The sequence below is a fragment of the Drosophila tropicalis genome, unplaced genomic scaffold, assembly GCF_018151085.1.
Source record: "Drosophila tropicalis isolate 14030-0801.00 unplaced genomic scaffold, ASM1815108v1 contig_1009, whole genome shotgun sequence".
In the NCBI taxonomy this organism is placed as follows: domain Eukaryota; kingdom Metazoa; phylum Arthropoda; class Insecta; order Diptera; family Drosophilidae; genus Drosophila; species Drosophila tropicalis.
The window spans coordinates 762,786-775,536 of NW_027172367.1; the positions used below are offsets into that span (position 1 = coordinate 762,786).

General features: G+C 37.0%; 1 protein-coding gene across 2 annotated transcripts; it reads right to left on the bottom strand.

Moving 5' to 3' along the window:
* On the bottom strand, positions 1–9,913 carry crc (bZIP transcription factor crc). Of its 2 annotated transcripts, XM_068296981.1 has the most exons (5): positions 9,738–9,913; positions 8,503–8,814; positions 8,329–8,439; positions 1,213–1,484; positions 1–1,143 (listed from the first exon to the last, which is right to left on the bottom strand). In XM_068296981.1, exons 2-5 carry the CDS (start codon positions 8,681–8,683, stop codon positions 547–549), a joined length of 1,161 nt encoding a protein of 386 aa, XP_068153082.1. In that variant the 5' UTR covers positions 8,684–8,814; positions 9,738–9,913; the 3' UTR covers positions 1–546. The 2 variants fall into 2 exon arrangements, with proteins under 2 accessions (XP_068153082.1, XP_068153161.1); XM_068297060.1 differs by lacking the exons at positions 8,329–8,439; positions 8,503–8,814; positions 9,738–9,913 and adding an exon at positions 4,251–4,399.
* Positions 9,914–12,751: the final 2,838 nt, after the last annotated feature.

A 12,751-nucleotide genomic window follows, 5' to 3' on the forward strand; every position in this document is an offset into this window, starting at 1 on the left:
TTTTTTGAAAACCCTTTTGATTTATTGCTGATATATAATAAAATTAAACTTTTGTATTACGGTGCTTATTGCTTAAGAAAGAATAATAAAAACGTTGCCTGGAAATGTTGAATGCAACTTCAATTGCAGCAGATGGAGCACTGGGTGTTGCTTTCTAACTTATTTGGGGGATTGAAACAAAAAGGTTTTCGTAAATCTTTTTATGTTGCAAGTTATGGGTGTCATGGATAAGATATGACACACTGGCCAGTGCTGCTTTAGAAGATGTTGTTTGGTCATTGACCCACACTGGCGAAGGGGTTCAAAGCTTTGGGGCTTTTCATAAGCGCCAAAAGTGTGGGTCAAGACGTACTGCAGTTGCAATTACTGATATAGATGACATAGTTTCCATGCAAGTTGATAAAAAAAAAGGAGACTGCATTATTTCATGTGGGAGGATTACAATGTTCAGTGGTAGTTACGAGGGAAGGGGCTTGGATTTATCTGCTTACAATGATAACGATATTTTTGCAAAAGGCATTGAAACTTGACAAGTGTTTCCTATTTCTAGTGCTTGCGACCCTGATAGAATTCACGGATTAGTTGACGCAAGTAGCGGAGCTCATGGCGACGATCAGCTAAAGTACGACGAAGAGTCTCATTTTCCTGGGCCAAGATCTGCTCCTCACCCAAAACATTCTCCATTTCCAGTTTCTTTTTTTGACGATAGCGTGTGGCGGCGTTTTTGTTTTGCTCCTTTTTCCGGATCTTGCGATCCTCAACGCCACGGCCATAGGCTCGAGTCCGTTTTTTGGGTGTCTTAATATGCACGTCCGTCTCCAAATCGAAGTCCCCATCTTGATGCTGGGACAGCTCCTCGACAGCGCTGTGAGCTGGTGACGATTGAGCACTGCTGTTCTGTTCCGGGAGCCACTCCTCATCTATGCTACTGTTGTTGCTGCTGCAATCCAACGATGATGACGCTTGTGACTCGCAGTCATCGTTGATTTGTTGCCACTGCAGTTCCTGGGCGCGAAGTTTTACAATGTCGTCGACCAGTTGGCTCTCTCGATCGATTTCACTGCCCGCCGTCCAGTTGTTGAATTGGAAGTTGTTGGCAGCAGCTGAAGTCGATGAGTTGGTAGCATCAGAGGCATAGGGTAACTAGGTAAGGAACAAATTAATTGAAATTAAGATCAATATCCAAACAGGTGCTGCCCTTAGTTCACTTACCACTTTCTGCTCGGCCTTAACGAGCGGCTGTTGTTGTTGATGTTGATAGGCATCGAATTGGGGAGGCGATTGTGGTGGCGTCAATTGCTGGAATATAACGGACGAGTCTTCACATTGTTGGGGCAAGACCACAACCGATGGTGCTGGAGTGGTCGGCGCTGTGACTTCTATTTTAGTTGTGGGTATAATTGGCTGGGACACTACGTCAATGTGAGTCTGGTATTGATTAGCCGGATACTCGATGTAATGCGCCTTTTGGTCCAAAAGACACTCTGAAAGGTGAATCAAAAAAAGAATATCCAACGTTATTTATTATAGGCCGTAATGTTAGCAAATAGTAAGCAGCCAAAGAAATCCATCGACTGTGCTCATTCCTAAGTCAAGATGTTTCCCACTGATTAAATTGTCATGGTTTTTTGAAACTACGCAGCATTGGTCATTCTATTCGCTGCTTTGTTCTCAGAATTTGAACTCGTTTTCAGTTAAATGAAGGACGTTTTGGAACCATTTACATATCGATTCTGGCACAATTTTCATTTATTTATTGTTATACACTGGGCCCAATCAATAAACGGGTATATTAAACTTGCCAAACTGTATGCAACAGGCAGACGGAACAGACGGAACCTAAGCGATGAAGTAAAATAAATCAGCAAATTCAGTGAATTCACAAGAGTTGGTCAATGGTCGAGTTTAACAAATCAAATATTTGTGATTAATTTAATTGAAATTGATGCAGGGTATAACCAAAACGGCTAATTGTCTGGCAAGCTTCAATTCTGTTTTCAATTCATTTCTATTAACGTTTTGCTTATACATGTGAGAGAGATTGAGACAGACGACAAATATTGAAATTAGCGCAGGCAATCGACATCGATTTGATTACATTTTTCTGCGTTGACGACTGCGAAGGAGAGTTGATTTCTAATTGGGAGAAGGGAAAGGTTATCAGTTGCAAAATTAGCAAGAGGCAGAAACCAAGCGAGAGAAACATATACAGATATAGAGAAAATGAGAGACAGAGACAGAGAGAGAGAGAGTTATATAGAAACAACATTCGAAACCTATTGAATTGAAGGTGTAACGAATTGACCGACACCTTGGAATAGGCTTCACATTCTCCTCTTGCCCGCTTGATTTCTGCATTAGCATAACAAGTTTTCCACCAGGTGCGCACAATATAAGAAAATTTTTAAATAATAGAACTAAGGCAGACCGAACATTGTATGCCCTTTTAATTATTACCTAAAAGTAGGTCTATAAGTAATAACGCTCCACAAATTGTTGTTATCCTTGAATCGTTTAAACAAAGTATCTCCTAAAATTAATGTCGCTTTATGTAGAATGGTTTCCATATTGGAAAATGCATCACATATCGCCTACTTAATGAAATTTGCATACTTTGATACAGTAAGGGTATTAAAATATAAGGAGCAATTTGTAATTGCAATAAATTGATTTACATAAAATCTCGTTTCAACATTTTTCCAGTACACAGGCGGCAACCACGCCCAGAAACACATAACGACAACAACAACTTAAATATATCTTATAAAAATGTTTAATCAAACGACAATGGAAAATTTTACTTTACATGGCTAATCGTCAAATAAAACAAATATACACGTAAGCTTAGTGGGGAGGAAAACCTTGGGGTCGACCTAAGATAGTTTAAGGACAGATCAAAGAAAGCAACTCTCATGCTTTCTAATGAAATCCTTTTCCTTTCCGCAGTTAAAGATTGTCAATCGATTCTCCATTGTCCTCAAATCAAGAGCATTTAGGTCTCTACGCACATTAAATGTTGTTTGCCCTCTATTCAAGCGTAAATACTACGCAATACTAGAGCCAGCCCCAGATGTAGGCTGAAACTTTGATTAAAAATCATAATAAATGATAATTTACAATGTTGCAAATGTCGAGAAACAACCACAATGCCATTCTACAGTATCGTTTCTACAGCTGAAATGTATTAATTATTAATGGGGACATATGATTAAAAACAACCTTGATACAGAGTCTAGTTAAGTTAGTTCGCTCAATACAAAAATATTAGGTGCGACAAGGAAACTGCATTCAGTGAAATTCCCATTCACTGGGAAGTTTTTGTGTTTTTCTATAGTTCGTCATAGTGTTTTGAATAAGATCTATACATAGATGGATTTGTGTATATGTAAAAGAATTGAATATTAAGATTTGTATATTAGGTCAAGGTCGTACAGAGAGAAGGAGAGAGAGAGAGTCGTTGGAATTATCACCAAATATTCTGATTTCGAGTAGTTCTTTTGACAGTCCTCAAAATATTCTCTTATCTTTAAGAAACAAAAAAAAAATCAAGCACTCAAAGACGACAGTCAGCAATCCTCATGCAAATGAGTTTTATAAATATTTAACTGAAAGCGAGGTAAACTCGCTTGACCGGAAAGTCATCTTAAGTAACATCCAGACTTTGAAAGACTTCGTAAAAGAGTTTAGCAGTTGGCAAACAAAACAAAGGAGGGTGCGGTGAAAGAAAGAAAGAAAATAAAGTGGTGAAAACAACTTTCCCCCACCTCCCCCCACCCATCCCGACCCTTCAATACACTCTGCACCCATCCCCCTCATCTTCTTCCGCCTCCGAACAATGATGATGTGGATGACGACGATAATGATGAGTTGCTGCTTTTCCAATAATATGCGTTGATAAGGTGCAGCATCGGCCCGACTGTTGGTCAATCGAATGATCCATACGAGGAGAAAAACAATGCACAGTTCATTTGTGTTCAGTAAAAGAGCGAAAGAAATGTAGAAAGTAAAGCGGACAGATTATGTCTTTCAACTTTCCTTATTGCATTGTTGTAGATAAGCTAAGATACGAGTACATCAAAGATCCTAACGAATCATCTTAATCAGTTGGCCATGCGTCAATATAGAAAGACATTCTATGATATCTTTTCTAGAGTTCAATTGAGTGGGTTATCGAGAGACATGTGGGGACTTTAGGTCAGGATTAGGATACTTAATTTATAATTTGATTTTGGATTCATCATTATACTAACCATAGGCTTGTTGCATAAATATGTAAGTGCTCATTTTTGCGGCAGCAGTTATTGAAAAGCCCTCAAGTGTCAAAGCAAAAAAAAAAATACGGATAAGGCAGTACGAGAAGTATTATGTATATAAAATAAAATATATCATAAAAAGACAACGAAATTCGTAACGAAATGTATGTTTAAAAAAAAGCGATTCTAACCCTAACTGGTAAGTATAAAACTAAACTAATACCTAGTAAAATGCACTAAGAGTTATGTTAACGAGATGCGCTTTTTAAATTATAAATGTATATATCATATATTTGCAACAGAAGAAAAAGTACGTAAAAAAAAATCACAGAGCAAATTTTGAACCAAGTATTGAATCTCAATTGTTGTTGCTAGTTTTGCTTACAGCACTTAAGCCAAGTAAATATTATTAACAAATATAAACATTTTGAAATTAAACAAAGTCTACGGCACAAAGACACGTGGTGTCAGGTGTCGGGTGATTGAAAAAAGAAGATAAACAAAAGATGATAAACTTTCTTCTGATCCTAGATCAACTGCTGCCGCAAAATGGGTGTGGCGTGGCCGTGGTCCGATCAGAGCTAATACACTCGCGTCGCGTCTCTTTTTAGCGTCGTTTCACCAACTTTTGCGAATTGATCACAATTTCACGGTTCCACATGTAACGGTATCCACAGTGTGGTATCATGCTCACAAAGTCCTTTCGGCTCAGAATCGAATCAGTTTGTTCCAAAAATATAGCTACATAAATGTCGAAGTTGGCCAACACTGATCAATAGCCAACAGCCTCAAACGAACGCGTTTTCGTAGTTTCTTTGACGCCGTTTCGATCGAATTTTTCCTTTTGTTTGGTTTCGACAAGTTCCGTACACCGTTTGAATGGCACTCAGAAGTCCATGCAGATAAGTTTACACTTCTAATTTATTGCCTGTTCGGGCAATAATGCAAACAATAAGAACTCAAATCATTTAACTAAACCAATGAAAGTTGCAATTAGTTTTTGAATTGGTTAAGGTTTGGTTCTCCGCCCATTTTCGCGTATTCGAAACGCCAAAACGTGATTTTAATATCGTTTTTTATGCTTTAGCCAGTTTCTTTGTTATGTGGTCGATTATTGTTTTTGTTGTTGAAAATTCAAGTCGAGTTTCAGCTTGGGTTTTGTCTTTTTTGTTTTTTTGAAGTGCACGCGACGGAGTAGCAATTTGTACTGAGTTCGGTTCGACAACTGTTTGAGGTTTTTGCCTTGGCCAAGTATCGCAGAGAACGCGTAAGATGAGCGAGCGAATAAGAGCGAATTGTATCTCAGAGCCCTGCAACGAGATCAATCTCAAGTCGAGATTGTTTGTCTGCTTCAAAGTGTGTGGGTGTGTGTGTGTGTCTGAGCATTCAGTGCTATCAACAAGTGTTCACAGCACGAGCCCCGATTCGAGATGCGAGAGAAGCCAACGGACTTACAGCAGAGCTGCACATTGTGATCAGGATGAAAATAAAAATCGGTTGGTCGGACTTATATTGGCTGTATCCAATTACATATACATACATAAAGGCATTTGTAGTATGTTCTATCAAATAGACTTCAAATGGACTTATGTATCCCATAAATGGACTCAAATATTTCAAGAGTTTCACGAAATTGACTTCTTTAACAGATAATTCACTGTCTTGTCGCTTGGTTTACATATATGTATTGTTTGAAATTATCACCACTTTGTATTATAAAAAGCAATCACCCAAAGAATTGCAATCTTTCTTTAAAACTTGCCCCAAATTAAGCATTAATAAACAAACATTGCAATCGGCTTAAACGGAAACTCAATCTGATCGAGGTCCGTTGACCTCTCAGACACCTGAGATAGATGCATCAAACTGTTGCTATGTCTTGAATTTTGATGATGATAGAGAATATTGCTTATATGTTTATATATTCTTAACAGTTTCTTTCTCATACTTTAGAGAGAGGTACAGTAACATCCATTCCCCACTCGGATTCTCTCTTTTTGGCCACTTTTACAGAGGTTATTTAAAGAATCCCTGGAAAACCCCAAACATGCCAAGCCTTAAAATATACAGGGGGCACGTCTTTTGAAGAAAATACAACAAAGGGATCATCTGCTTAACATATCTGGACATTTTAAGTACGCCAAATTTGCCCCTTAAGCTTAAAGAACAGTTTAAGCTGAACTTCTGGTCACTTTTAGAAACTGGAAATGCTTTAAACACAAAAACGTTTAACCTTCAATTAAAAACTTAAAGGCTTTCAAGTTATTCGGCCATTGATTCGGGCTTTTGTTTTTAGTTTCCCCCGAAACAAATTAGAAATCAGCTGGACCGGACTCCCAAGAGTTGTCAGCGCAGACAACAGAAAAAGAGCGAGAGTCGATGAGACAGAGAGAACCAACAGATCATTCATTGAATGCGTGATCAGAGGAAAAAACAATTAAAACAACACATGGACTAACAGTCGACTTCCAAATACCCTGTACTTATGGTTTGCTTCCGTCTCAGTCATAGATGGTCTGTAAGATCTATACTTCAGGGTCTCTTTAGAGTTAACCAGAGTGGTAGGTGGTAATTAAATTAAATCGGTCTGTCTGGTCTTGACTTGACTTCACCTAACGCATACGTTTTGCATTCGCAATATGCCCCGAATCAAAGGGTATATAGCTTCCAGTTTCATTTCTCTCTTTGGCAGGGCCATTTTTGCCGTCTCGAGCAGCTTGTTGGCCACGTTTATAAACAATAATTACGGCGATTGGAGATCTTGGTGAAAACAACAACACAAATGAGCATCCAACTGTATGTAAACAGACAAAATCATCACAGAAATACGACAACTGATCCGGTTTCTCAACTTTGGAATTGAATGCGTGCCAATTTCGACTCGCATATATATCCGAAACATTATTAAAAGATGACTGTGATGGGTGGCAGACCCCCTTACAGCGGATTCAGTAAAACATTTAACTGGCAAGATAAGTCAAGCATTAAGTCAGCACTTTTTACTACCGTCTAGCGTCGTTTTCTTTTACTTTTTTGCAGACGATCAAAGTTCGCTTGCATTTACCTTAGGCTTATATAATATTTGTTATATATATTATGCCACATCTGCATAGACTTATAGTTCAGGTTTTGTCTTTGGTTCTAAGCAGTTCATCGAAAAGTAGTGATTTGGTTTTCAAATCAGCTTTTAGCAGTTGATAACTAACAATTAGAACAGATGACTATAGTTTTGGCATTTTGGGCAGTTTCTAATTTGGTACTAGTAACTGATAGTAACTAAGTATTAAAACCAAACCAGATGGGCGAAGACAGTGTCGACGCTAGAGTGTTCGTGGGCTGAGACTATGTGAAAATTTCTTAGATACATATATTTGTCTTAGAAATATAAAATAGTTCTGTTACTTTATGAATTTATATCGTATTCCGGAGTCGAAGCGACGAATAAACAAAGAATCGAAATTCGACTGAGTTAAGAATTTTTTCCGCAACTGATCCTTAGATATGTGTGTTTGAAATTTAAAACCAGAAATCAGCTTGTCGGCTTACAAGTTTTTCTGTTATTCTTTCCCTTACTTTAAACCCTATCATATTTTTGATCGGATTTGGTAGAGATATATCTTAGGAGTATAGCAAACAGCAACGTTTTTTAAACTAAATATTTTATTTATATTATTTTTGTATCATAAGTCAGTCATTATTAAGAATATTTTAACAGTAAAAAGCTCGACAAAAGTCCAGTAAGAATATTTTAAAATTTGAAACACGACAGTCGCTAGAAAAACAATAAACTTTTTGATCCAGTATGAAATATTTGTACAATCATAAGGAGTTTGATTTAGGTAGACAGACAAGGTTGTTTTAATCCGATTCGTTTTTATGTTTTTTAAGTACTAGACTAAACTTTCTACCGATTTCGTTTCGTCCGGGTATAGAAATTATGTTGTTTGATATATTGAACAAATAAATTAAAGAACTCCGCGTACGAACAACGCAAAATTTGTATCAAGCTCTATACTTTTCTTTTTATATAATATAAGATGTATGATTATTGCTTAGCATGTTATGTGACACTTGCCTCCGTTCTTAAGATCAAGAAACTCCACAACAAAATCTTCGTCACTTAAGAGTTCCGCCGGGTCACTGTCCGTTTGGTCCTTACCTTCAACATCGCCAATCAGAGTAATACCTGATAAAGAATCAATTCAATAAAGCTTCGCTCGAGTTAACTTTAAATGACTCCGGCACTCACCATTTGCAAAGTTATCGTCATAGATCCAGTCGGTGATACTAGTTGTTGTCTCATTGAGAGCAAACAACTCGCTGGGCACCACAGATCGTGGGGAGGGAGTCTCCTGCTTGAGATCCCAGTACAAATCTCTGGGCAAATCCAAGCTTTCCATGGTCAGAAGAATTGATGTGTTTGTCTCCATATTCAGAAGCAGAAATTAAACTTGATATACAAAATATTAAATGGATGAAGTCCGGTCCAACTGATGTCAATGATTGTTGTTGTTGCTGTAGAGCTTGGTGTTCTTGTTGTTGTGAGGATGCCATGGTGGCACTGTGGAGTTAAAAAGCAAACAATTTAGTTGTGATCAATAATTTAAATGACCTGCTCATATTTAGTAAACGAGATACATATGTTTGTGTGCCTTTAGTTACAACTTTAGTTGCACTTTAAAACAAGACTAAAACTTAACCAACAGTGCTTACATTTTTTATAAACTTTTTGTCTAGCTTCACAAAGTCAATTAAGTCAAAATTTAAAGCGGCCAAATTAGCCAAATCCTTAACTATCTCTCTCCTCAGTTATCATGAAACTAAGGTCTTAAGAAATACAAATAGTTAGCTGTTATTCTGCCAAGCAAGATCAATCATTTATCATACAAACACATGGTGAAATTGATTGTTTATAGGCTGGCTGTGCAGCACTTTAAATAGACATTTACTTAATGCCACTTCTTAAGACTACACAACTCTTTGAGTTCTGATTATGGTAAAATTTTATATAAACAGGACAAATTTAGAAAAAAAAGATTAAAAAGTAATCCATAGAAAGGATTTTTAATCATGTTATTATAGGCATTTTATTTGTGAGTCATATTTATTGTTGTTTTGCTTCTTGATTTTCCCTCTCTTTTTCCCCTCGTACTTTATTGCACGTGTTGCAGCCTGTGGCACAAAAGGTTGACTCAGTTTCCCCGATTATTGCGTCAGCCATTTTCTCCAGTCGACTTTTTGAATCCAGTAGTTGTTGCATGCCCCAAAAGTCTCGCCGTGTAGTGTCCATGTTTGTATGATTTTTGCCACGTTACCATGAGTTGGCACAAAAACAAGAATTGATTTCCACTAATTCCCATTACAACTACCGACGCACAAAACGGCACCGAATACAAAATTGCAACAACTAGAGGAGCGTGTATATGTACATATGTATGTGTTGGTGGCGGATTGCGAAATATGGATGCAATTTAAAGTACTTACCGTTTTAGTGTATACGATTCCATTTTAATTGTTGTGTTTGGGCACCTAAGTGCGGTGTGTTGTTGCTTGCGCACAAACTATAAATCCATTTTCACGTTAATATAAATGCTAAAATCTCGGACGAAAATATTTGGATCTTTTTGCGTTTCATTTGGGAACGATACTGGCAAGTATCGATACATCGATTTTGCATGTGTGAAAAACATCGATGTTTTACATAGTCGTAGTCGTTACCAGCGGAGGGGGACTTTAAGTATCCCCTAAAGTATACTACACCACATAGGGGGGACACAACTCGAAGGAAACATCAAACATGCAACAAAAGAGTCCAGTTCATGCAAAAGAGTCTCCAATTTTGAACAAAAGAGTAAAAATCGTTGAAAAAGGACTAACATCGAGCAAAGAAATCGAACATCGAACAAACGAGAACGATACTGTAGTGATGGGAAAAACATCGATCTAACAACGATACATCGATTTTTTCATAGCTATAGAAAACATCGATGTTGCTAACTTTGATATTGGATATATCGCCATCACTAGACCATTATTTCCCCATCACTTGAAATTAAAACGCGGGATAATTCATTTTAACAATACATATAATTGAAATACTAACGTAATCCACTTTACCATTTAGGATTTTGGTGTTGGCAGGACAATGGCGAAGGTAAATATTATTCTACCGCTTGTTGCAGCTTTTGAGTTTTATTCTAATGTAAAAAAAAAAACTTTTTGTTTGTAGATTGCGAAATTGTGGAAAATAATAATGGGGAGGACAAAATATGGTTTGTCTGGGATGTGGGATTATTTTAAAAAAGTTTGCCAAATGTATAAAAGTGGCCAAATAGGTTAAACAAGTGGAAACACCATGAATTTGTCTGCTCACTTGAAACGAAAGCATATACAACATCTTATCTTGTACAAGAGTGGTTCATATACCATTACAAACAGCTAAAAACACCTTCACAATCACCGGACTTAAATCCGATTGAGCATGTGTGGCATCTTCTGGAGCGTAAGATAAGAACTAACCACAACGTCAAAGGTGAACAGCATGAAAAGGCGTTTACAGGCCGTCATTCAGTCCAAAGAAGGACCCTCAAATTATTATCACGGCACATCTGCAATGGAGCAAGCTGCCAATACTTATTTCATTTAACAACCAACAATTTTGAGATGCGGATAGCAGTTCTAACAACTAAAAAACTTAAGGATGAAATTTTTGCCAACCTTTTACGCGATGTATGTATGTATTTTGTAAATGGGGATTTCACCAAAAAAAGGCCTGCAATTGTTACTGATGACGCATCGAATATAAAAATGCTTGCGAAATTCTTTCCAAAAGGAATGATCAATGCACATACAATTAATTTAATTGTTTAGGACTGTCTGGCAAATGAATATTTAAATCGTTTATTGAGAAAATGCAGACAAATTTAATTTTTTTTTAAGAGCAGTACCACAGTAGCTTTAGAGGAGGGTGAGCTTGCTTGTACGCTTTAATAAACGGAAAAAAAGGCAGACTACTTACACCACAAACAACAGTTAGGCATCGTGGCATAAGCATATTGACACTTTTCATGCAACTCCGTTGGCCTACCCATGTGATAAACGGAATTATGGATAGATATATTTATGTAGATATATTACGATATACAATGGTACCATGTGCCAGTTGGGTAATACCTATAAAATAGACATTTCAACAGGATAACATACCGAAACATACCAGAAAGCTTGCGAAAGATTGGTTTGCATCCAGAAGATCGATGTTATGCTATGGCCACCTCAGTCCCCAGATCTTAATTTGATCGAGGACTTATAGAGAGATGTTAAGGGGGTTGTAACATCAAATCCATCAAAAAAAGTTGAGCTTTGGCAAATAGTTTAGGAAGCAGGGTCGGAAATTCCCTCGAAGCGTTGTCAGGACCTCATCGAGTCGATGATCCGGGGATGCGATGCGATGCCGGAATTTGAAAAAAAGGCTATACAACAAAGTATTATACATTATTAAGTAAGAATAAATCAAGAAATCACTTTTGAATTAAATAAAACTGTTTTTTTTTTTTTTACTCCTTTGTAGCCACTACTATGTATAATTTTGAAAAAGGCACTTTTTGGTGTATTTCGCAAAAGTCATTAAAATATTATAAGAACCAATTGAAAACAAACGGAATCTAGTCATATTCTCATCTTTATTTCCTACATATTCTTTTATTAATGTTTAACATGTCGAAAAATTAATATACATTTTTTAAGGTAATGCGCAACTATATTTTTTAACACAGCTGTAAATACGAGTCGCGCTCGAATAAAAATTTTAGAGGGATGGCTCTTTATCCCTATTTAATAAATTTAATTACTTCTAAACGCCAAGATATATCCGCTAGTAATGACGAAGCATTTTTTCAAAAATTTTTTTTAGCACGATTTTAAAACAAAAATTTTATTCCGCCCAAATTTTTGACTAAATTATAATTAAAGTGACTTAAAGTTTTCACAACACACACCCGCATGGTGAAATGGTATATTAAAATCGACAAAATGTATGTTACAGGCAGAAGGAAGCTTTTCCGACCCAAATAATTATATACATATACATATGTATATTCTTGATCGGTATCAACAGCCGAGAGGATCTAGCCATGTCCGTCCGTATGAACCAGTAGATCTCGGAGACTATAAAAGATAGAGCCACCAAATTTTGAATGTAGGTTCATGTGGTATGTAAAGTGATGAAGTTTCTTTCAAATTCTTGCCACGCCCCTTTCCACCCCGCAACTTGAAAAAAACGTTTGATACTAATTACCAAATTTCATCAAAATGGGACAAAAACAGCCAAGATATGCATAGAAACATTTTTCCAGAAGGCCGGAGTTGGCCCTTGCTTGTTGGGGGGCGCTAGCGTGTACATATTATGGCGAGTAAAACACGTCTGTCTTTGGTGAGCTCTCCATAAAAACTGAACCGCTCTCATTCTTTTTATTTGAATCTCTCTGTTCTTTTCTATA